The sequence below is a fragment of the Pseudochaenichthys georgianus genome, chromosome 4 (genome assembly GCF_902827115.2).
Source record: "Pseudochaenichthys georgianus chromosome 4, fPseGeo1.2, whole genome shotgun sequence".
Taxonomy (NCBI): Eukaryota; Metazoa; Chordata; class Actinopteri; order Perciformes; family Channichthyidae; genus Pseudochaenichthys; species Pseudochaenichthys georgianus.
This window is the reverse complement of record NC_047506.1, coordinates 7110822-7135965: the sequence shown is the minus strand read 5'-3', so window position 1 is coordinate 7135965 and position 25144 is coordinate 7110822. Positions and strand designations below refer to the sequence as shown.

Sequence of the window (25144 nt, the reverse complement as noted above, 5' to 3'; positions counted from 1 at the left end):
TGTTACCCATCTTTCATTTACCTCCTTCCTTCCTTCCTAGTCTCCAACTACTTCAATGTAATTAAAACCCAAAGTGTAAGGCTTATGTGAGTACATTTCAGAATAATTTAGACCTGCAGAGATCAGTGCTGAAAAAAATATGTGATGTAGTTTGCCTAGTGGATACCAGCTTAATAAATACAGACATTCCGAAACAAAACAAGTAAAGACATGCTTTTAAGAACTGATTTTAATTAATTCCACACGTCAATAACAGCTGTTAGAATACGATCATTTGAAATGTTACAGTTTCACCCTCAACAGGCATCAAATGTGCCCCCATATCTGAGCATTTGGTACAGGACATTAACAATCTGGACCTCCACCTCCCAGTCCTCTGTGGCATCAGCTTCAGGTGCTGCTGCCCTCAAAAACAGCTTCTTATTGTCTGTTTGCCATTATGAACAACTGGAGGTGATTCAAGGCTTAATAAAATATTATTTAAATGTTATTGTCTTTAATATGAACATGTAAAAAAACACAACAAACAAAACATTTACATCATGGATTGTAAGCCTCTGCCCATGCTACCTTATGCAGTATTATAAGAAGAAGAGATGCCACGAGAAAAAGACCAGACCCCCTGCACTCTCCAGCTCCCAAACATCTGCAGACACTTCCGGCTCAGGTCCACAGAATCAACCTGCCGTCTTTAACCATAAGGCAAGAAAATAAAAGTTTAGAAGATGAGTTCAAATAATGACCTTCTTTGCTTAACAAATGAACTGTCATTTTTGCAGTTACTTACAAATACGGGTTGCCTTGTTAAAGACGGATATTATAGTTCTTTACATAATTTCTCTTCAAAGCGCCTTATATGGAAGATCCTTCTCAGGGATAGACTGATGTATTACAGCCATTGATCAAATTTGTGTGGATAATCAAAAAGAATGTCAACAGTATATTGATTCTACAAAGTGTGTCAAAAGGAGGAGAGAAATGGAAGATCAGATTTGACTCGACCTGTTCGTTCGTCATCAACCTTATCGGAGTATGCGCTAGCGACAGTGAGGCCCCGGATTAATAAGTAAATGTAATTTTTCTGTGTTTATGAGGAAGCCAAAAAGAAAACCAGATTCTGTGCGGCTGATCAAACTGATGGCGTGAAGATAAAAGAGGAAAACATACAATGCAGAGCTCATTGGAGTCACTACTCGACCACTTCCATATTTTCTGATTCCCACGCATGAGATGTTTGAGGAAACTGATCACGATGGCCAGGGATCCTTGATTTTTACTCACTACATGACGGCTTTGAAATAAATAAGCCTTAAAGTTGGGATGAAGCATCAGATGAAAGTCCAAACAGCTCAAGCAACACCTTTTCTCATCTTCAAGCAAACATTGATGACCTTCCTTCACAGACAACCTAAACTCGGCATGGATATCCTTCTGAGAAACAGCCATCACATACTGACGAAACTAGTGCAGGTGCAGAAGAATATTAGTTTAAAGCCTACAGCATGTAGCAATTAAAAGCCAATTCTACTCCAGCAAATAGATGTGACCTTATCTACATTGAACGGTGGTCGAGGGGATTGTTGGTTGAAGCGGCTCCACTTGTTCCAGACAAGACCATTTGTAATCCAATCAATGACTTTAAGCGAGGTGGGGTTGCACTTATTGACACTTCATTAAGTTTCGTTGTGTCAGACATGCTGAACCCACCGTAGTAAAGTACTCTGAGTGGTGCTTTGACCCAGGTCGGATGCATTCAGAGGGAAAGAAAAAGGAGTGTTCATCACCAGCACCAGCCTGGACCAATTATAACACTCACACCACAGCAGAACAGAAGTCCTGCTTTCTGCCACCAATAACTCCCGTCTGTATGCCAAATATCCTGTAGCTTTACACACAACTGTTAAGAAAATGCGAGGCATTTAAATAAATATGATACTACTGTCAGCGGGCATCAAAAGCATCAGAGAGCATTGCCAATTGACTTTATTCTGCATCCCGGACCAGGAAATCCTCCATGAAATAAAACACTATCTGTCAGACAGGGTTTTCTGCTGGCCAGCTCAGAGAGCCGTAAAACAATGGGCTCAAATCATCATCACTCAACAAAAACAAAAAAAGGCACCAAAATCTCACAACCATTACATGTCAGTGTATTCTTAAAATAGATCTGCTTTGGCACAGCTGCCGCACAGTAATTAAGATGAGCCATGTCAATTTACAATGCTGATATATCACTCCTAATAAATCTTGTAACAGCATAATAACTGCAGTTGTGTTTTACAGAGTGGCACAATCCCAGCCACAACTATTGGCCTCACTGACACCTTCAGTTAGCCTGGCTACCCACAAACTATCTCATTAACAAAGTTGTTGTTATTGCAGAGGGAACAAAGCTGAATGGAAAGATGGAATAAAATAAAAAGAAAGAACAATGTAGGAAAACAAAATCTCCAGTGTAAAATTGGCTTCATCGATCGATCGATCCACTTCTTTCTTAGCTACTCTCTGGTCAGTCTGCTAAGTTTTTTTATGACTGAGGTAGGTTCTCTTTAGCTAAAGGACAAAATAAAAATGGAACGTATTACACACTTGTGTTCTGCCCTTACATAATTAAAAAAGGATATATTCCTGAAGAAAAAAAACCTTTCAAGCTTTGTGTTTATTTCATTCCAGAGAATTGTCAGTTAGAGAGGTTTCAATTTGCATCACACTCCTGATATCTCTGTCTTGTCCTCTCGCACATTTTCAGGCTCTTTTCTATTTGTTGTTTTTGACCTTTTAACCAAAAACAGCTGAAGAGCTTCTGTTTTCAACTTGCCTGTTTATCACAAATGTGACAAAAATCTGAGACGTACACATCGAACGCCAATGGCTAAAAGAGCCTGTGATTCCAAGTCAATACAAAGAGAGATGAGTTGGTAGAGAGGAAATAGTCTGGAGAGAGAGAGGAGGAAGAGGAGGGAGGGGGAGGAAGAGGAGGGAGGGGGGGATGCACGATCCATTCAGTCTCTAAGTAGAGGCAGGACGGTACAGATATTCACTGCAAGGTGACGGTTGGCCAAAAAGAGTTACTTCCAGTGGTGAGCAGTACAAAGAGGAATCCTAATCACTCTAGATTGAAGATTCGTTAACAGTGCATGTTGGACTGTGTGTTTTCTGACTGGGTAGAAACCAGAGCTGCTAAAAGGCTCTGACGTTTGGGGGTGCGGGAGGGTCGATGCATCTCGTGGATTCGAGTGTTCCTGTCCTTCGAGCCCCCTGCCTCTCTGTCTGTGTGTGTGTGTGTCAGTCTATGAGGGGAGAGAGCTGTGGGGTCAGTAGGCAGTGACCAGGTCCTTGTCGTAGTTGTACCGGCCCCTCTTCGGGGCGGGACTGTCGGCACTGTCCTCAGTGTCCTCACTGTCTCCCCCTGCCCCGCCCCCTTCCTCCTCTGAGGAGGAGTCAAGAGTCAGATCTACCACCGCGCCTCCCCCCGGCGCCCCAGGTCCTCCGGAGCCCCCCGCCACAGAACCGCTTCCAGATTTGCCCGTCAGGCTGGTGCTGCTGTGGGCCGGTGAATGACCGTTTGCTTCAGGAATGCCTACAGACACGAAAGACATTTTAAAACGGATACATTTACACAAATTAACGGTCAATCATCTTCATGTTAAAAAATAAATTTCAAAAAAGGGGCCACATAATGCACATTTTCAGTTCATATTTTGTGTCTCTACTGTGACATGTTGACATGCTTTAAAGGTGGGGTATGTAATTTTTTTCAGAAACACTTTTTTATATTCCATGGAATGCTCTTAACATCCCGATAGCAATGAATACATTACATGTCACTTGTTAGACGCTTTTATCTAAAGCGACTTACATACAATCCCCACGGGAGCAATTTGGGGTGAAGTGTCTTGCCCAGGGACACAACGACATGCTGAATGCAGTGGGACTCGAACTTGGTACCTCCTGATTCGAAGTCCAGCGCTCTATCCACTTAGCCACAGCCGACATGAAATGCTTTAATACTGTACTGCTTTAATACTGTACTGTAAAAAGCACGACCAATCATCTGAGCCGCGCGGCTAAAATAACTGGATGGCCTACCTGCCTGTCAGCCTTTCATCTGTGCACAACTTATCTCGTGCCCTCATTGGTCATGTGCGTGTTCGTGTGTGTTGGAGGAGCGGCTCTGTAAGGAAGTGGCAAATTTTTTTCTGGCTGTGTATTTTCAAATTCTAGCGCACTCGAGCTTGTTTCTCCAAAATTACCTACCCCACCTTTAAAGTTTGAAAAGGTCTGCCTGTGCTACAGCACCTCTTTTCACCCTCTGTCTGAAACCAGAGCCCAAAGTACTCTGGTTAGCTGGCCGGCTCTATTGTGATTGGAAAACCGCTTAGAGATGTCCCGCCCCTTAGCCTGTCATGTACAATGTGTTGGAGCGCTAGCCAATAGAAGCATGAGTGTTACATAGTGTTGTCACTGAGAAACTCCCTCTGGAGGGAACTTTGGGATTTTAGCCTTTTAGGACTCGAGATAATAATAACACTACAGAAGAGGGAAAACCTCAAAACGCATACTAGGGCCTCTGTAAATTGAAAAGGGTTTGTCACTCACATATATCGACAACAGGATAATCCGGTGTGTTGCTGCGTTCTCTTTCTCGGTCCCTCTTCTCCTCGTCACTAATGGGTAGCCAGGAGCCGTCGGTTAAGTACTCGATCTCCTCGATGTCCTCACTCGTCTCCTTCAGAATCTCAGCTAGCAGCCTGAAATACACACTGCTGGTTAGAGGCACCTCACAAAACGTACACTGATAAGAGGTCTGCATGGGTTGGATTTCTTATTTTAAATCACAATTAAAATGACATGAAGAAAAACAAATTAAGCCATTTATTAACAACTGAAACTGTATGTTGTAATTGTCTCTGCCCCAAAACACCTCTCTTAAAACGACTCAATAAACATTTAGTGATTGAACTGTAATCTAGAGATGAGTTAAGCAGGGACTTTCACACAAGGAATGAAAATATACCTCGAGCCAAAACGTAACACAATGCGTTCAGTCTTTGTGAGAGCAGGGGAGTGCCTGTGAGAGTTGCTCACAATAAGCAGGACACTACATGCCGAAAAGGGCTGTGGATGAAAGTTGTCATCAATTCTTTTTTTATACAATAAACTGCAGCTGTATTTGTGTTTACTGCTACAGTGATACAAATATATATATATATATATATATATATAAAAAAAGAATTCTGTTCAAAGGCTATCCATAACACTGCAGACCAGTAATTGCTAAACATTTTACAACTATACCCTAAAAAAATAAGTAAATTTGTTGAACGTACAAATTACTATTTGTGTTGAGAATCACTTTGAGCAATGAGTACTGTAATAACAAAAAAACTGTTTTGTCATATTGAGTCCCACAATTACATGTTTCTCCTATCTATAGCCTTGTTACATTAAGTCAAATCAATAAGCCAATTTAAGTATTTGACCTGAAGGCAGGTCTAATAAGAAATCAACACAGATAACCACCCTCTGTCACACCAATGAAAACATAGTTTGGTTTCAACTTGTACCAATGCACCAACATCGGAGCAGCTTGAATATTTTCCTCACACAGATAGCTAGAGTTACACATAAATTGTAAATTCCAGAATGTATTGAGGGGGAGATGGTGCTGCGGGACGGGACGAGTCAGAGCATGCTTCGTCTCCTTACCCATCAATAGTGAGCAGTTCAAAGGGAGCGGGCTTGTCACAGACTGGGCAAGTCCATGTTGGCTTCTTCTCATTCATCTGCAGGAAGAAGACTGCGTCGAAACACTGAAGGTGGGCACAAGTTAAAACTCGAGATGGCACACCGAGACGCATCTTCACCAACTGCAAGAGGGAGGAGGGAGGCATGTTAAAGAGATCAAGATTCATTGTAGGAAAAACATTTTTGAAACTGGTCTTTGATACTGCGGAACTGTAACAGAAAACATGTAAGGCAGAGAAACATATTCACATCCTCACGTGTCAGTAATTAGAAAAAAGTGTACTCACTGGACAGATGAGAGAAACCCGGAGGCCTGTGGTTGCAATTTCACTTTCTGGATCATAGCGTAGTTTGTCTTGGACTATACATAAATGATAGACAAAATATCCAGAAGTGTCAGGGTAGTTTTACAGAGATAGTAAGGTAAATTAAACTCAATACAGTTTGAGTCTGCCTAGTGTAGTTTTCTTTTATTTCAAAGTCACTTGTGCATAACATTCTGCAGAGTATGGAGGTAAGACTTACTGCGTTCACGACAGCGTTCTGCACTCTCAACGGAGCAGAGCTTGAGTTGGCTGAAGAGGTCTGCTGCAGTGAAGACCCTCACTAGATATACTGCCACAGAGTACCGCTGGAAACACACATTCACAGGCTGTGAGCACTTATTTCAAAATGAACCTCAAAGCCAGGCAAGAAAACAGAAACATTAACACAAAAAAATGATTATTGTAAGATAAATCTACTTGGATTTGCTATTCTGTTAGAAGAAGAATTACATTACATGTAATTTGTAAGACGCTTTTATCCAAAGCGACTTACATACAGTGGGGCAAAAAAGTATTTAGTCAGCCACCAATTGTGCAAGTTCTCCCACTTAAAAAGATGAGGCCTGTAATTTTCATCCTAGGTACACTTCAACTGTGAGAGACAGAATGGGGGAAAGAATCCAGGAAATCACATTGTAGGATTTTTAATGAATTAATTGGTAAATTCCTCTGTAAAATAAGTATTTGGTCACCTACAAACAAACAAACAAGATTTCTGGCTCTCACAGACCAGTAACTTCTTCTTTAAGAGCCTCCTCTGTCCTCCACTCGTTAACTGTATTAATGGCACCTGTTTGAACTCGTTATCAGTATAAAAGACACCTGTCCACAACTTCAAACAGTCACACTCCAAACTCCACTATGGCCAAGACCAAAGAGCTGTCAAAGGACACCAGAAACAAAATTGTAGACCTGCACCAGGCTGGGAAGACTGAATCTGCAATAGGTAAGCAGCTTGATGTGAAGAAATCAACTGTGGGAGCAATTATTAGAAAATGGAAGACATACAAGACCACTGATAATCTCCCTCGATCTGGGGCTCCACGCAAGATCTCACCCCGTGGGGTCAAAATGATCACAAGAACGGTGAGCAAAAATCCCAGAACCACACGGGGGGACCTAGTCAATGACAGGCATGAAAACGGGTCAGGGGTGAAAAAGGTGAGAAGGATATTATCTCTCTAGGGGGGTCCGGGGTAGGGCTGCACGATTTTGGGAAAAAAAAATCTAATTGCGATTTTTCTGACAAATATTGCGATTTCGATTTGCGATATTTGTTTTTAAGCGACCCAATGGAAGTTTATTGTGAAATGCGGCCATAACTCCGGCTAGGAAGGTCGTATCAACATACTCCTGTCTCTAGCACCCCCGCAGCCCGAGCTACGAGTGAAAGAACTAAACTTACATGAAACTTCCGTTGGGTTGCTTTAAAGAGCTGCAACAAGAGGAGACTGCGTTGTTCCATTAAGGAAGAGTTCATTCAGCCAATCTTCTTTTTCTTTTAAAGCTGCACATCAGTGGAACTCAATCCCAGTAAAGATTAGAGAACTAAACACCTGCAGTTTATTTAAATCTAACTTAAAAACATGGTTAGTGGAAAGTCAGCTCTGTCAACACTGACACAATCTGTACATGACAACGCTCTGTTTATATGCCTTGACCTGTATCTGTCTGCTTTGTGAATATGTATTTTAGTTTAGTTTTTATGTATATGCTTGTATTTTTTAGTACAGACGAAAAATAGCCTGTTGGCTAACTCTGGCGCATTTACAGAAATGTCAATTAATGTGCACGGTCCCTGTCAAATAAATATATTGGAAAAAAAAAAGGAAAAAAAAAAGGTGAAGCTTCAGTTAAAGATTCACCCTGTAATAGATGTAGAACATGTGATGGAGCATCACTAACCTGACTCAGATGGTTTGTTTCACCAAACTATCTAGAAAAGCTCCACTGGAAGCCATTTGGAAAAGGCAGGCACTTTCAAAAGCACTTGGCAGGTGATTGGATCAATCTGTCTATCACCTTCTATCATGGGCCACTTCTGATTGATTAGCAATGGATGGTACATGTGGAGCACAGCACTTCTGATTGGTGTGGATGACTGACACACAAGAAGAAGAAAAAAAAAATGTAAAAAAAAAAAAATAGTTAAAAAAAATCGCAGGCTTTGCGATTTGATAATCGCATCATCTCGAATCGCGATTTCGATTTAAAATCGATTAATCGTTCAGCCCTAGTCCGGGGGCATGCTGAATATTTTGAATATTCCATATTTTAAAGCATCAATCTGATGCATTTCGAGATGCATTTTTTTTTGCCAACCTGGGGAGAGCTGGAGAAACTTAACTTCAGCCATGAGTCAACAATATTATGACCTCCTTACTAAGTATTATCAGGGATGCAAACTCATCAGGTATGGAAAAGGTGACAAGGACCCGAGCCCCCCGACCCCACGGAATATCGGCTTTAAAATGAGGAATAACAGAGGATTTTAGCAGTCAAAGGAACTAAAGCAGCAGTGTTAATAATAACAGAAATGGTAAAGAGTCACATCTAATAGAAATATATAAAAGCATTTATTTTAATTGTGTAGCAGTCAGTTTATAATTTTGGCAGCACTGTTGAACATTTTGAAAATCTATTGTCATGCCTCTGTGCAAGGCTGAGTCTTTCTATCTTTATGGCATCTGGTGTAAAGTAACTAAATTCATAAACTCAAGTACTATACTTGGGTACAATTTTGAGATACTTGTACTTTATTTAAGTATTTCAATGTTTTTCTACTTTGTTCTTCTCCTCTACAGTTCATAGGTAAATGGTGTACTTTTACTCCACTACATGTATGTAATACCTTTAGTTACTTCACAGATCTGGATGAATGATGTGAAATCTAATCAAGTGTTGAATCAGACTTTAGTTCCACCTGGAGTAAATTCACCAGCTACCCTGCAGAATACAAATTCATTCAAACTAGCTGCACCTTTACCAGCATTGAGAACACTTTCATGATCAATCATTATAAAACATATCATTATTCTGAAATGGACCAATCTGCACAACGACTACTTTTACTGTTGCTACTTTCACTATATTTTGATGAGAATACTTTTCTACTTTTACTTGAGGAACATTTTGAATGCAGTACTTTTACTAACAGAGTATTCCTACACTCTGCTACTTCTACTTTTACTCAAGTACAAGACCTGAGTACTTTTACTTTTACTCAAGTACAAGATCTGAGTATTTCTGCTTTTAATCAAGTACAAGATCTGAGTACTTCTACTTTTACTCAAGTACAAGATCTATACTTATACCACCTCCGTTTATCGCCTATGATGCTCTGCTCTGAACACCTGAACAGCCCGTTCTAGCAGCTGTTCACCAGCGGTCCAGTCTGTGCCACAGTGACTCCGGACCGCACAGTTAATATTAACGAACGCACCCGTAGCTAATGTGGCTGCTGAAGCTAGACCATCATCGCGGAGCAGCAGAGCCGACAGGCTCTGCGCTGCATTATAATATATAAAAAAAGAACACCATGCGTGTCATGATGGCACATAACAGCTCGCGGCCGCAGATTACTCCGGGTCCCAGACCCCCCCCATACCCCAAAAATATTTTTATTGCAGATCTACATGAATCACACAAACGACCTATTTTGGATTCAAACCGGCGAATTTCGCCGAAAGGCGAGTGATTCTCATGCCTGCAGAGAGCTGGGACCAAAGTAACAAAGGCTACCATCAGTAACACACTACGCCGCCAGGGACTCAAATCTTGCAGTGCCAGACGTGTCCCCCTGCTTAAGCCAGTACATGTCCAGGCCCGTCTGAAGTTTGCTAGAGAGCATTTAGATGATCCAGAAGAGGATTGGGAGAATGTCATATGGTCAGATGAAACCAATATAACTTTTTGGTAAAAACTCAACTAGACGTGTTTGGAGGAGAAAGAATGCTGAGTTGCATCCAAAGAACACCATACCTACTGTGAAACATGGGGGTGGAAACATCATGCTTTGGGGCTGTTTTTCTGCAAAGGGACCAGGACGACTGATCCGTGTAAAGGAAAGAATGAATGGGGCCATGTATCGTGAGATTTTGAGTGACAACCTCCTCCCATCAGCAAGGGCATTGAAGATGAAACGTGGCTGGGTCTTTCAGCATGACAATGATCCCAAACACATCGCCCGGGCAACGAAGGAGTGGCTTCGTAAGAAGCATTTCAAGGTCCTGGAGTGGCCTAGCCAGTCTCCAGATCTCAACCCCATAGAAAATCTTTGGAGGGAGTTGAAAGTCCGTGTTGCCCAGCGACAGCCCCAAAACATCACTGCTCTAGAGCAGTGGTTCCCAAACGGTGTGCCGCGGCACACTGGTGTGCCGTGAGGCAAGTCCGGGTGTGCCGTGGGATTTTGTGACAACCATACATTATTATTGCAATATACAACTACACAAAAATAATAATTTTTTAATTTACTATATCAGTACTTTGTAGGTTTATATGTACGTAATGTGCGCGACTTGCGCGTCCACATCTCCACGTGCAGTGCTGCATAAACATGGCTGAGTCAGCGATAACTTTCATATGGGTATGCCCATTGTTTTGAGTTCGTTCGAAGAATAGACAGGAATGTGACGGTGAGGTGCAAACTGTGTCCAGGCCAGAAGCTGTTATCCACTGCTGTAAACACCACGTCAAACCTCAACAAGCACCTGCAAAGAACACATGCTAAGGTGAAGCTACCGCACACGCTATTTGTTGTTTGTTTATATCACGTAGTCTGTTCTTCTTCTCTGTCTTCCGGTTGTTGCCTGTTTTGAATAACAAATACACACTACCGCCGCCTGCTGCTGGTAAGGAAAGTTATTGCCACTCACGCATGCACAGTTCGTACGTGCTCGGCGAGTAAAGTGCTCGGCGAGTAAAGCGATAGATATATATATATATATAGATAGAGATATATATATATATATATATATATATATATATATATATATAGAGATATAGATATATATATATAAAAATGTAATATTACTTTTTTATATATATATATATATATATAAAAATGTAATATTACTTTTTTTTTTCAAGTTAATATATTACACTACTTCGTTTATATATATATATATATAAAGTAACGAAGTAGTGTAATATATTAACTTGAAAAAAAAAAAAGTAATATATTACATTTTTTTTTTAGTAACGACCCCATCTCTGGAGTTGGCGTCCTCTACTCTGATTTACATGAAGAACAACAGGAGGTCACGGCTCTCTGTTGAACAGGACTTGCGAGTGGCCCTCTCCTCAGTGCCACCAAGGATTAAAAAATTATGCGCGCCCCGACAGGCACATGTATCTCACTAATTTGTAAGTCGGCAAAATATTTATAATAGCACATGTTTTAATGCCGATTGCTGAAATGTTACATTTGTAGTTCAGGACCATGGACAATGCAGCTTCCTTGCATTGACAGTTCTCTGTGCTGAATTTCTGCTGAGTTTCCTTTGCCTCATTTTTAATTTTGTGACCCGTCTGGTTTAAATGAGTGTGTTGCTGCTTTGATGAAGCCTAATTTGATAAAGTTTCAAATTAATTTCTGAAATATTTCGTTAATAAATATTTCATGAGTAATATAGTTGTCTTTGTCACATTTTATTTAGCATTAGTAAATAATTATGTACATTTACAGATATTTTACATGATATGAGTGATAACACGTGTTATAAGGGCTATTTTACACAATAGGTGTGCCTTGAGATTTTTACTTGTCCTTTGGTGTGCCTTGGGCACAAAAAGTTTGGGAACCACTGCTCTAGAGGAGATCTGCATGGAGGAATGGGCCAAAATACCAGAAACAGTGTGTGAAAACCTTGTGAAGACTTACAGAAAACGTTTGACCTTTGTCATTGCCAACAAAGGGTATATAACAAAGTATTGAGATGAACTTTTGTTATTGACCAAATACTTATTTTCCACCATAATTTGCAAATAAATTCTTTAAAAATCAGACAATGTGATTTTCTGGATTTTTTTCTTTTCTTATTTTGTCTCATAGTTGAGGTATACCTAGGATGAAAATTACAGGCCTCTCATATTTTTAAGTGGGAGATCTTGCACAATTGGTGGCTGACTAAATACTTTTTTGCCCCACTGTACATTCAGTACTGTGGACAATCCCCACAGGAGCAATTTGGGGTGAAGTGTCTTGCCCAGGGACACAACAACATGCTGACTGCAGTGGGACTCGAACCTGATTCAAAGTCCAGCACTCTATCCACTTAGCCACAGCCGCCACAATAAAAAGAGGCAAGTCTTTACTTTGAAACCCTCATGATTATATAACTGTATTAAATGGAAGATAGTCTTTTATTAGATGGGCACATTTCAGTAGCACAGCAAATTATTTCTTATAATGAATGTTCACCATATATGGGGTCCTGTTATAATTCCCTAAATACTTTGAGTATAGTAAACAACTAAATAACTTTAGTGCAAATATGCCTCGATGCTATTTGATGGACTGAAACCCCCACCCCCCCACCATGAGGTTATGGACTCGCTTTGATTAAGTATGCCCAGGGTATATGCAGGAATCCTGAAGTCAAATGTAATACCTTTTAAGCCCTTTTCGCACATTTTAAGACCTCATCGCCACTTTGAGTTTTAACCGGTTACCTTGGCGACACACTTTACCTCACATTGACTATATGCAGTATTGATTGTCCTTCCTCCTTATCTTCCAACCATTTGGACGCAAACTTGCATTTCCCCAAAACGATGTTGTTTAACAACCGGCGTAAACGGACCTTCGCGCTATCAAGCAGTGAGCGTGCGACGTCCTGTTCAGATGACGTGAAATCCAACGGGATGCCATAAATAAACTACACAGAATCACACTACACACCTACACAATGATTACATTCAGTCAAACTGTAGAATACATTCTTTGGACCATTTATATACTTATTGAAAACAAGCTACAAAATGTAATACCTTGGAAAATGCTGTTTAATAGCCTTACATTTCGCTAAATTGATTTATCAACTTTGAATACTTTTTAAGACCCCGCGGACACCCTGATGCCGAGCAATCAATTCTATATGCCCATGTTCAACTTCAAACAACCTAAAAAAGGGTTGTTTTGCCTGTAAATCAGTAATAGTCTTCAAGTGAAACACACTTCTAGTGCTGCTGTTGACATGACAGAACAGATCAATAATAACACGCCTCTCTCCCTCCATCTCTATATGGAAATTACACAAAATCCCTCAAGAGCCCTGTATAAAATATCATACAAAACAGCTAAATGTGAGTTTTGATAAAGGCTATGTCTTCTTAACTCACAGCTGGTCATCTGTCAGGCAAATATAGGGCATTACCAAAACCCACGTATAAAGAAAAACACTATTACTGCAAAAATAAACCTGCTTATTTTTGTGTTTCATTTCAATGTTTCCATTACTCATCCCTAGTTGGTTTACACAAGAGCTCTTAAGAGTGTATTCATCACATAGCCGTTTATTTGGAACCAGCGAGCTAACTTCAGGGAAAACTCTGGGTTTCCAGTCCTACGACGCTGGTTCACTTCTTAGCGGGCTAGATCTCCATGGTAACTTATGCTGAACGGCTAGCCTGGGGCCTATACTACGAATCTAGTTGAGTTATCCGGTTGACTTAATCCAAAACAAACCCGCTCTCGCTAAACTGTCCTACGACGCTGGCTATCAACTCGATCGCTCAAGCCAGCCGTGTCCTATCTAGTTAGGTGCGCGTTCACATAAAATGGGTGGTATCTGGAGCATTCGAACAATCACAAACATGGAGAAGCGTACTGACAGCGCAGCATTATACTTCCTGAATGAAAAGTCCACTATAATATTAGTCATATGAAGAAGTTAAACTTTAAACATCCATGACTTAAACACTTGATCCAGGATAAAAGCCACATAGCTGCACCTGCAAGGTGAATACAGCTGGTAAAAGAAAAAGTGTTTGAATGCGTACATTAACAGGTTTATGATATCACTGCCGTGTCCCTAGTCCCGGCAGTGACTTAGAGTGTCTCAGATCCACTCTAAGACACGAGTGGATCTGACTTTAATTACATTTGTCTCGAGTGTTTTGTCAACTTAATGTGTTGCTTAAAATAATACTTCTGCATACAGTATGTGACACTGTGAGTGTTGCACGGCCAGATACGACTCAGCTGACTCAGATAAGGAAATGTATGATACATTATGATGTAATAGATAATGGGACACATTGACGTCTGCACTAACAGTGCCGCGGACTGCAGGCAACGTAATGTTACTTTGATCCGGTTACTTATGTTGTGGCAGATATTTAATTAAGCTTTCTTAACATAATAGTATAATGATAGTATAATAGTTATAATAGTCAGATTGCTCTGAAGATGGGAGGTGATATTCTATTCATTTTCACGTTCACAGTCGGTGATTTTGGCCGGCCGTCTTTCCTGCAACGGCAGTTTAAACTGTATTTCCTCCGCACACTGAGCTCTGATTGGTCAGCAGGCGGTGCTTTCACTGAGTTGATCTTTTATCCTGGAACCTATCCTGCTCCGGAGCAGGCTAGCCACTCAGCATAAGTTACCTAGCCCGCTAAAAAGTGAACCAGCTTCGTAGTACCGGAAATCCCTGAAGTTAGCTTGCTAAACGAAAATCCTGATTCGTAGTATAGGCCCCTGGTCCGGAGCAGGTTAGGTTGCAGGCTCAGAGATCAACTCTCAGCGAAAGCACTGCGTGCTGACCAAGCAGAGCTCAGTGTGTGGAGTTTAAAGCGATCAAGTCATATTACAGGAGAAAGGAAATACAGCTTAGACTGCCGTTGCAGGAAAGACGGCCGGCAAATCACAGACTGTGTGAACGTGAAAATGAATAGAATATTACCTCCCATCTTCAGAGCAATCTGATTATTAGAACATTAGCGTTAAGAAAGCTTACTTAAATATCTGCCACAAGATAAGTAACCAGATCAAAGTAACATTACGTAGCCTACAGTCTGCGGCACTGTGAGTGCAGACGTCAATGTGTGCCATTATCATTCATATCACATCTGTATCATATATTTCCTTATCTGAGTCAGCTTCTCGAGCCGTATCTGGCCGTGCAACACTTACAGTGTCACATACTGTAGCCTAGGCAGAAGTATTATTTTAAGCAACACATTAAGTTGACGAAACACTCTAATCAAATGTAATCAAAGTCAGATCCACTCGTGTCTTAGACGGGGCAGTGATATCTAGGGGTGTAACGGTTCACAAACATTTCGGTTCGGTACGTACCTCGGTTTTTAGGTCACGGTTCGGTTCGGTACGTTTTCGGTACAGCAGAAAAAATTATCACAAAACATAACATATATTTTTTTTATTATTATTAAACTCTGAATAATGTATTCACTCAAACAAATACAAAATATAATAAAATAAACATTAAGGTGCAGCATTTCGATGAACTGAAATAATCTGTATTTGAACTTTACTGTACTAGTACTCACAAAACAAACTATTAGTTTTGTGTTTTTAATTATTATTAAACTATGAATATTCACTCAAATAAATATAAAATATAATACAATAAACATTAAGGTGCAGCTTTTCGATGAACTGAAATAATCTGTATTTGAACTGTACTGTACTAGTACCTAAGCAGCCAGTTTGACATTAGGACTTGCTTGTCATTGTATTTTCATGTTTTTTGAAAGAAAAATGAACTTGTCCACATTGCTTGCCGAAAGGGCAGATCTGCTGGCACTAGCAATGTCTCCTGCTGTGGAGAACACACCCTCTCGCTAGGGACAGAGGTAGCAGACACAGCCAGGTAGCGCTTTGCTATCATGGCAACATAAGGATATTTGCCGTTTGTAATAGCTTTGGCTCGGTCTGAAGTTTTTGCGAGTGGTGGAGGCTTAAATGCTAATGGAAGTTGGGTTTGCACTTCAGTCTTTTGGTACCGGTGATATTCACGTTCGGGTGATGCCTTTTCAAATGAGTGTGCAAGTTTGATGTATTGCCAGCCGCGTAACCAATTTTAGTTGAACAATGCCGACAAACAGCTTTGGTTCGGTCCACCTGTCTTTGTCCGTCATCCTTGTACGTAACTGCGAAACCAAAATGTTCCCAAACCGGAGACTTCAATGATGCTGGAGGATTTTCGAGCTCAACTTTATCTGCGTTCGCCATTTCGACAGTTCCTCAAATTACTGACTACATTTGAACGCACCCCTCTGACCAGCTTGTCCAATGAAATGACTTGCTCGCTCTATGACGCGTTGATCACAATGGGTGCAAATTACTCTGAATGCTGCGACGCAGCACCTGAGAGCACTTCCAAGAAGTTGTTCACGTTCTCAATTTTTTACGTTTAACGTTATATGCGTTCGGTACACTTCGGTACACACGTGTACCGAACCGAAGGGCCCGTACCGAATAATTTCGGTACGGGTACGTGTACCGTTACACCCCTAGTGATATCATAAACCTACAAAGCCCTTAATGGGCAGGCGCCATCTTACCTTAAAGAACTCTATTGTACTCATTATACCCTACTAAAGCATTTCTTTCTAAGAATGCAGGGTTGTTGGATTGTTCCTAGAGTTTTTAAAAGTACAATGGGAGCCAGCGCCTTGCCTTATCAAGCTCCACTTTCGTGGAGTGCGCTTAAGACCTTTCTTTTTGATAAAGCTTATAGTTAGGGCCAGTGGCGTCGCCTGGCCTGGGCATTCGGGGCTTTAGTGAAGTCCACTGAGACAAATGTAACATTTGTGATATTGGGCTATATAAATAAACATTGATTGACATTGAAACCTGTTAATGGTCGCATTCAAACACTTTTTCTTTTACCAGCTGTATTCACCTTGCAGCTATGTGGCTTTTATCCTGGATAAAGTGTTTAAGTCATGGATGTTTAAAGTCTTCATATCTGTCTAATTATAGTTGACTTTTTATTCAGGAAGTATGACACGCTGCGCTGTCAGTACACTTGTCCATGTTTGTGATTGGTCGAATGCTCCAAATACCACCCCTTTCATGTGAACGCGCTGTAACTAGATAGGGCAAAGCTGGCTTGAGTTAACGAGTTGATAACCAGCATCGTAGGATAGTTTAGAGAGCGTGTTTGTTTTGGATTACGTAAACCGGGTAACTCAAACATATCCAGGTTAGGTTGAACCGGCTTCCTAGTACAGGCCTCTGCTGTAGTGTAGCTCTTTGCCCTGGGGAGGTTTAGTCTTGAATAATACCATGCACGCCTAAGTTTGACACATGATTAAATAAGAAAAAACGTTTTGTCCCAGCTTGAAATGATAAACCAAAACATAAGATTCAGCAGTAAACTCTGACCTTGCCAAAGTTTCCCCAGGTGACGGTGACTCTGTTGGTGATGCTGGAGAGATGCAACCAGGGAGTGATGTTTACAGGACGACAAGGGCGACGGGGCTCAACGCCGGGCTTGTTAGAGGGGTAGTAGCCCTGAAAACACAGACACACACAAATACCAAATCATTATAATCACATTACTTTGGGGTACTTGTTGCACAGAAATGTTACAGAACAGTCATTCTACAGTGTTGTTGTATTCTTCCATGTATGCGATTCTCTAAATGATTAATGTTTATCTAATGCATACCAGCCAAGAAGGCTCTCCAATTAAATTCTAAGTATGGTTTATATCCAATATTAAGCATCAAATTTTACTGCAATATTCCATCTTGTTCGGCACACTTCTTCAATCACCTTGCTATTGCTTTCTTAAACGGCAAGAATATAACCATTTTGTTTTTGCTGTTTTGCAAACTTTAGGGGGTTCATTCCAAAAACATATTGTATAAAACACAATTCATATCATATCCGTCTATTGACATATCTTTGTTGTTGCCTAAATGTAATAAACAAGTCTGTCACTGTTACTACATTTGGCTTGAAAGCACAACACTTAAGACTTGAGTTATTATGTTGCAACCAACAGTTAAAATGACCAACAGTTTTTTTTTCAAACCATTTGACTTTTGAAAGTTGTCCTTCCAGTTTGAGTTCTTGTGGATACACCTTGTGAACAAAGAATGCCTCAGCAAACACTTGTTTCAGAGGTTTTAGCTTTTCCATATTCCAACGCTAACACTAAGACTGCCAGAAGGAGAGTTTCTTACTTAATGCTGGCTATCCAACAATATCTGTACCTGGATACTACTTTTCATTGCCTCCATAAGGGTTGATTAATTCATCCCTACAATACGTCGTGAGACCAGCTTGGACGTGACCAGCCACCCAAACTAGTGACTCACTAACTATATTTAAAATGAATGACAGAGAAACTATTTAACAGGAGCCGAAGAACAGCCAAGCTCGAGTCAGATTTGTACGCTGAATGTGTGGCATGTCTCAGGAATCAATCAACTCACCGGCACGTGACAGTAGGACTGGTTGACTTTGACAGCAATGTTGGGAGGATACTGGTCCTCTTGGACACCGATGGAGTCTGTGTAACAGATTCTGTAACAAAAGGAATACAAAAAAGAGAAAGGTTAGCATCACTCAAGTATTAGAGTAGAGTTCAAATACATTATTTAGATACTCCAGGTTAAAAGAAGATTATAAAAAAGGGACATTTCCAATGCTGTTTGCCCAAGTATCGTATAACAATTTCAGTTTTTTTCATTGAGCATCCTTGGGAGAACCTCATATTATATATATATTCAAAAGGGAATAAGTGGGGACTTACCTAAGAACCACTTGGATCGATCTGATTCCTGGACGAAGCTCCCTAAGAAAATATGAAGGTGACAAATTAAATTGAGCATTAGTTACAGAGTTTATAAATAGAGCTGATGGTAACAATAAAGTTCCGGGGTTTTCTTACGTTGCATTTCTGATCTGGTCCGCTTGGTTTGGTGTCAACTCAAATATGCATTGACTGTCCTGCAGTTTCTCATTGTTCTGGGCAACTGTAAATATTATTATAGCAAATTAATCACAAAAACTGCAAGACATGCAGACATAACATTCATACTATATATAAAATACAAAAAATGTATTTCAATACAAGAATAAAGAAAGATCAAACTGTTTACTAACTTAGCTCTGTTGGTTGCAACAGTGTCTCCAAAGTTTGGTAGAAGGGCAGAGGCACCAGCTTGACCTCTGCTGCAGGTGTGGTGGTTATCTGTTTGGAAACGCCGTTGAGGTAGTCTGTGCCCTGAGAGGTGGCAGTGGGGGAGGAGCTTAGAGACGAGTATGCAACTGGAACGCCTTCTGGACGCCTCGCCGCAAGCCAGCCGGATGTTCTGGGGAAGCGTGACTCGTAGAGCTGCCTAACATTCTTCAGGAGCTCGGGGCTGTATTCGGTCTGCACGAGCCTCAGCGCTCGCCCTACCAGGTCCTGTTTCAGCCCACTTTTGCTGCGGCCCATCGAGGCCAGCAGCGTCTGCAGGTCGGAGACCCGGAAACTTTTGACCATGTTCTAGAAGGAAGACAAGACAAACAAAACATGAGAAACACCATACAGGGACAATGAAGTTTGTAAATTGGTGATGTTTGAGGGACAACACCATAAACGTACAAGTCCAGACCCATTTTAAAAGTTAGGTCACAATACAAGGTGCATTGATACTTGGTATATAAAATTGATATTTCAAAACCATTCACTAGATAGAACAGTGTTAACATATTTGGGTTCTTCTACTTCTGACTTTTTCACGAATTTTAAGTTTTTTCGAGTGTAGCGTTTGACTATAGTATCTATTATTGTCAAAATGAAATACTGAAATTCTTTGTAGAAAATTCTGTCTAATCACATCCATTTTTCTACCATGACCGGCTCTACACATTATTATTTACAAGTCTCAAACATTAAGATACCCGCTAAAATTAGCTTGCCCTTAGTCACTTTAATCCAACAGAGGTTTGAACCTGCCTTCTTGTGCTGACCACTTGTATCACAATACATTTTCATTTCAACATTTAAAAATATTTAAGCAGTTAAAATGTATGACTGCACATCTGCATTTCACCGTATTAAAATGTAAAGCAGAGGCAAAAACTACACTGACAACAAAGCAGAACAATAGTATAAGCCAGAAAAGTAAAAGGCATGACCACCTCAGATTGTGTTTAGTTTGAGGATATAAATCGATACATCTAAAATAATTACACAAAATGCACTTATATTTCAATATGATCCATAAATGATGGGCACGATGTTAGTCAATAAAATCAGATTTACTGTTAAGTCATCGACTGTTTATGTTAAGTTCAAAAACATCACAAGCCCATGTTTACTCCTCGATGAAAGAAAGCATATATAAAAGCAATCAAACACATAGTTTAGTCGGCACGATTGGTCCATGTTTCGATTAGCAACACTAACAAGTACAGTGTTTACAAAATAAGTGGCGTCGGTTATCTTAAAACTGGACAAACATAACAAAACGGCCTGCATGCGGAAGGATGTTTTTTTGTATTTTGGTAAGAAAAAAACCTGAGCAAAGTAACATGCTTTAGCTTTCTCCGACATTGTTTTGCTGTGCATCAGTGGCAGAAGTGCTTTGTGTCTTGATTACGTTTGTACAAAAACGCGGCTGTCCATGAGGCATCTTATGGACGTGTTGTATGCAGCCATAAGGGTTGCCATTTCTATAGCCTCACTTGAACAATATAGCCTGTGCTAATCGGCCGGCTAGCTTCTCTATAGACTGGGCTGTCGGTATTCAATCATGACAACTGGACATTTTGACAGGTGCACATCTTCCTAAACTAACCCGGTTACATACATACAGACATCAAGCCTAATAACGTCAACTATCAACGAGCAGGGGAGAATACTGGCAGCAACCCCACTCCAGTGTTTTTATGGTCAGATCATTAATTTCTTCCCTTCAGAGCCAGCGTGATGCTAGCCAAACCAACGCACTTGCCTGGTTAACATAACCTAGCAGGCTAGCTACATTAGCAACAGAAGCTAGTTCATTTTTGCCGTGAATGTAATACGCCACATTTTCTAAGAGTATAGGCTCTTAATTACATTAACACAAAGCCCCAAGTTTCCCCCAGCCGGGATGCGTTTTAAAGCAACACTCCTGTGCCTCCTTCTCATTAAAACAAAGCTAAACCAGCTCTACTTGCCATCGTTTCCACCAGTTCGGCCGCCATCTTCGTGCAGCAGTACCGCGAGAGTCAGAGACGACGACTAGTCTCTCACCAATGAAACACAGAGCCTTCTTTGGTTGACGGCTATCCTCAGCCAATCACAGTGCTGTTTTAACCGGAGCCTGAAGAGCTACATACAAAGTGGGCGGGACAACCATGTTTTAAAGTTACAGTGCAACTTTTAAAAAACACTAAGAGACAGGTTTCATTTCCACAATAGGCCTTAGTGTCAATTAATGATATCACTAGTCAAAGCTTTTTGATACCCTTAACATTTTTGTTTAATAGTATTGAGATATTGGGATTGTGTGTGTTGAAAATGTGTTAAATTCAACATGCATGTAAAGCACGGTGTGTCAAGTGGATGAAGTCACATGGTGTGTTCAAATCCAGTCCGAGCAAAGTACTCCGTTTCGGGTCCTTCGTCCAGCCGAGACATGCGGAGGTAATGCTTTGTTTAAGGTATGTTCATAATTGAATTCAAATGAGTAATTAACGATATATGATTACAGGTAAAAGTATAGACCAGCCATACCCTGTCTAAACCCCATTTACCATTCTCTGTCATGCTTTTTGCAAAATGAGAAAAATTGTATCTTAAGGACACATTTATACTCCCCTTGGTAATCCAGTCCTGCTTTTCCAGAAACTCATATGTGGCAAAGAAAAGCCTCATGGAAACACACAGATCAATTGAACGAATTGCAGTATATCGTGTATAACATAGTGTGTTTTGTTTAACTTAACTTAACTTTGGATGTGAAACGTCAATAAAACAATGTTCTGTATTAAAAAAAGAACAGCTGGTGTTGCCACTGCACTCTGCATAATGTAAAAGGCTACCCATGATTAGGATTTATACATACAAAATATTGGATATATAAAATATAGGATTCAGTTAGCCTTTTTTTATATCTAAACTTTGTTTAAAAATGCAGACCTTAATTACTAAATATTTCTCTACAGTAAGAGTTATTTTTTCACAATTGTAATATTGATTAATTTTCACACAAAATGAAAATAACACAAGCCTATGTTGCCTATTAATATAGCTTATTAGTAATCAAAGGCTTGCTAATAAAAAGGTAGCACATACTGCTCTCTACTGTGTATGCATGACATGTTGCATCGTTTAAACAGAAGAGGGCAATATGGTCCATGATTTGACCTCACTGTCCTTTCATTAATTCCCTCACTAATATGCAGAACAAAGCACATATATCCAAATAATACACTGTTACTGTAATATAACGGCTGAGTTGAAAATGTGTAGGCTAATATTTATTTTAGGGAGGGGGGGTTTAATCTATATCGCTGTTAACAAGTCTATCAGCATAACTCATGCACACAAACTTAAAAAAAAATCTTTGTTTTTTTTAAATTAAAAATAATAATAAGTGGCGACCCTTTTTCATTTTTCATTGTTTTTTATATGGATTTGTAGTATTTGTGTTACTGTATGTTCAATAAAGGTGTATTTTTGCTAAATGTTGAGAAATTGCCACTGTTTGTACTAGGCAGGGCCGATTTTTGGTATAGGGCACCAGATCTGTGGAGGCGCTGCGCTGACAGCTCTGGGAGGAAAAACAAATGTTTTGACCGTTGGTGCTCATCTTAATTTCCGGCCTTGATGTAACAACATTCATAATTAAGTACATGTAACACCCTTTTCACCCCGGTTACACTTTCCATTTGCCCTGTACGATAGGCGCTGTAAGTGATGAAAGTGGGGGATGTTGGCTTATCAGGCGCCTGCAGCTCACAGCCAAAGTGCGAGCGAGAGAGCGAGAGAGTGAGGGCGCACCGGTACCGGCGCTGTTGTTATTAGAATCTGGTGCTAGCTGCGCTAACGGATATAAGAAGTAGATGTTTCTACAACCAGGGTGGAGGAGAGCTCTCCTGTCAGACTGAGAGGCTCAGTGAGGGAAAGGACTCTGAGTGTTTAGATAGTTCATTTCAGTCTAAGTTATCTCAGTGGGTCTCAAACGTTTTGACCACAAATTATGTAAACACATATTTCCAAGGCACTCCTTTATAATTATTAGGATAAATAAAAACAGGTTTGAAATCATTCCAATGTATACTATAGGACAGTAAACCAAAAATATCGTTTAAAGTTGGAGAGATACAAAAATATGCATAAATAAATGTTAACTAGGTCAAATAAGATATGAATGAACAACAAAAATAAAATAAGTGACATGTATTTGTTATTGGCTATGGTAGGTTACACATACTTATTTGATTATTAAAATGTAAACCGATCTTTTTCATATGGGTGTTTTAGAGTTGTAACCCCTAGATCAGGTCTCTAGTAATTGTGTGCTCAAAGTGCACCAGATTGAAGCATTTTACTTTAAAATGTTAAAAAATCTTCCCGGGGGGGGCATACCACCAGACCCCCCTAGAGGATGTGACGTCCACCCCCCAATTAAAACAAGCTCATACAATACTGAATACATTTGAAGCCATTTTGACGGATATGACCTTTGTCAACAAGTTTCTGTTTTTTGTAGTGTATTTGCCTTTTGTAGAGATTTTTCATTTATTCTTTACATATAAAATCTAGGGCAACAAATTAGCTAGAACCGGCCCTGGTACTAGGCCTCAAGAGCCTTTCTTGTGCTGACACATAGAAACAAATTGGCGTGGCGCACTTCGCACACTAAAAAATTCCATGCGCTCCACGCTCACATTATACTGGGCCCACGTGCCTTAGCACCGCTGCTATGACTCCATCCTAGGGGAAACACTGAAATGACATATGATGTTTGGCAATCTTAAAAAGTAATTTCCATGTCAAAAAAGTCACAGTTTGTCATAAACTGTTGAAATATAAGACTATGAATAATACGCAACTAGAAAGACTACAAATCCCAGAGTCGCGTAAGTGATGTCATTAACGTTACACATTACACTCCTGTTACTCACCGACACCTTGTAAAGCCGGTCCGCATGCTGGCTCTTACGGAACCGACTAACTCCCCTTGTGTGAATGTACAGCTCTCAACATGCCCAGACTTGTAGCGATGTTCACCTCTTAATACTTTTCGCCTCATTCTGAAAGAAAGAGGTGAAATGTGCTAACGTGACGGCTATCTTAGTGTTGGTGACGTGTGCGAGACCAGAGTTGTAGTTCAGTGAGTGTTTCACAAAAAAATAAATGTGTTACTTCACATTTTTACGACACATTTTAATTTTTTTGACTTGCAAAATTATCTTTTAAATTGACAAACATCATATGTGTAATCCGTGACACAATTCAAACGGGATCGAAAGATAATCTTTCTCTCGCCATTTATTTCAATCCATAATTTTTCCGAAAGAAGGCGAGGTCCACCGGAAGGGGAGGGACTTCGCCTTTCTATACATTTTTATTACACAGGGCGTTGCCCGTACATTTATGATTGGTTGAGACTAGATGGAGAGTAACCTTGGTTTAGACTTTGGCCGTTTCTCAATCGCGAGTACTCAAGTATACTACGTCATAGAGTGGCGCAGAATGCTGGGCATTTAACCCATTTAACATGCATTTAAACAGTCCTTCGGTGCCACTCGATGACGTAGTATACTTGAAATAGTTGCTCTGCAGCAGTTTAAGGCCCATTCCCAAACCGCCCCCTACACCCTACCCCTACACCCCACACACCCTACCTCTCCGTTTGCGCGTTCACGCGGAGGGCCCGCCACATTAACGGCCCGTCCACACAGCGGTGTGCGTTGAAGCTTCCAACGCTTCTGACCATTCACTTTGAATGGGGTGACGTCACTTTTAGCCGAACTGCATCGTGGGAAGCGACGCGGAGTGTTGCTGGCGTGGCTCGCTGCAAAAGTTGAGCAATGTTCAACTTTTGACGCCTCGGCAGAAGCGTCAGCCAATCGAATCATATGCCAGTACAAGCTCTAGCCAATC

The 25144-nt window shown here is 40.5% G+C and overlaps 1 protein-coding gene across 1 annotated transcript; it reads right to left on the bottom strand.

The window, feature by feature from the left end:
* Positions 1–211: 211 nt before the first annotated feature.
* pias4a (protein inhibitor of activated STAT, 4a) lies at positions 212–21309 on the bottom strand. Its single transcript, XM_034080868.2, has 11 exons — positions 21208–21309; positions 19162–19546; positions 18947–19031; positions 18809–18850; positions 18489–18579; positions 17431–17559; positions 6274–6379; positions 6036–6109; positions 5710–5870; positions 4600–4751; positions 212–3580 (listed from the first exon to the last, which is right to left on the bottom strand). Exons 1-11 carry the CDS (start codon positions 21232–21234, stop codon positions 3315–3317), a joined length of 1518 nt encoding a protein of 505 aa, XP_033936759.1. The 5' UTR covers positions 21235–21309; the 3' UTR covers positions 212–3314.
* Positions 21310–25144: the final 3835 nt, after the last annotated feature.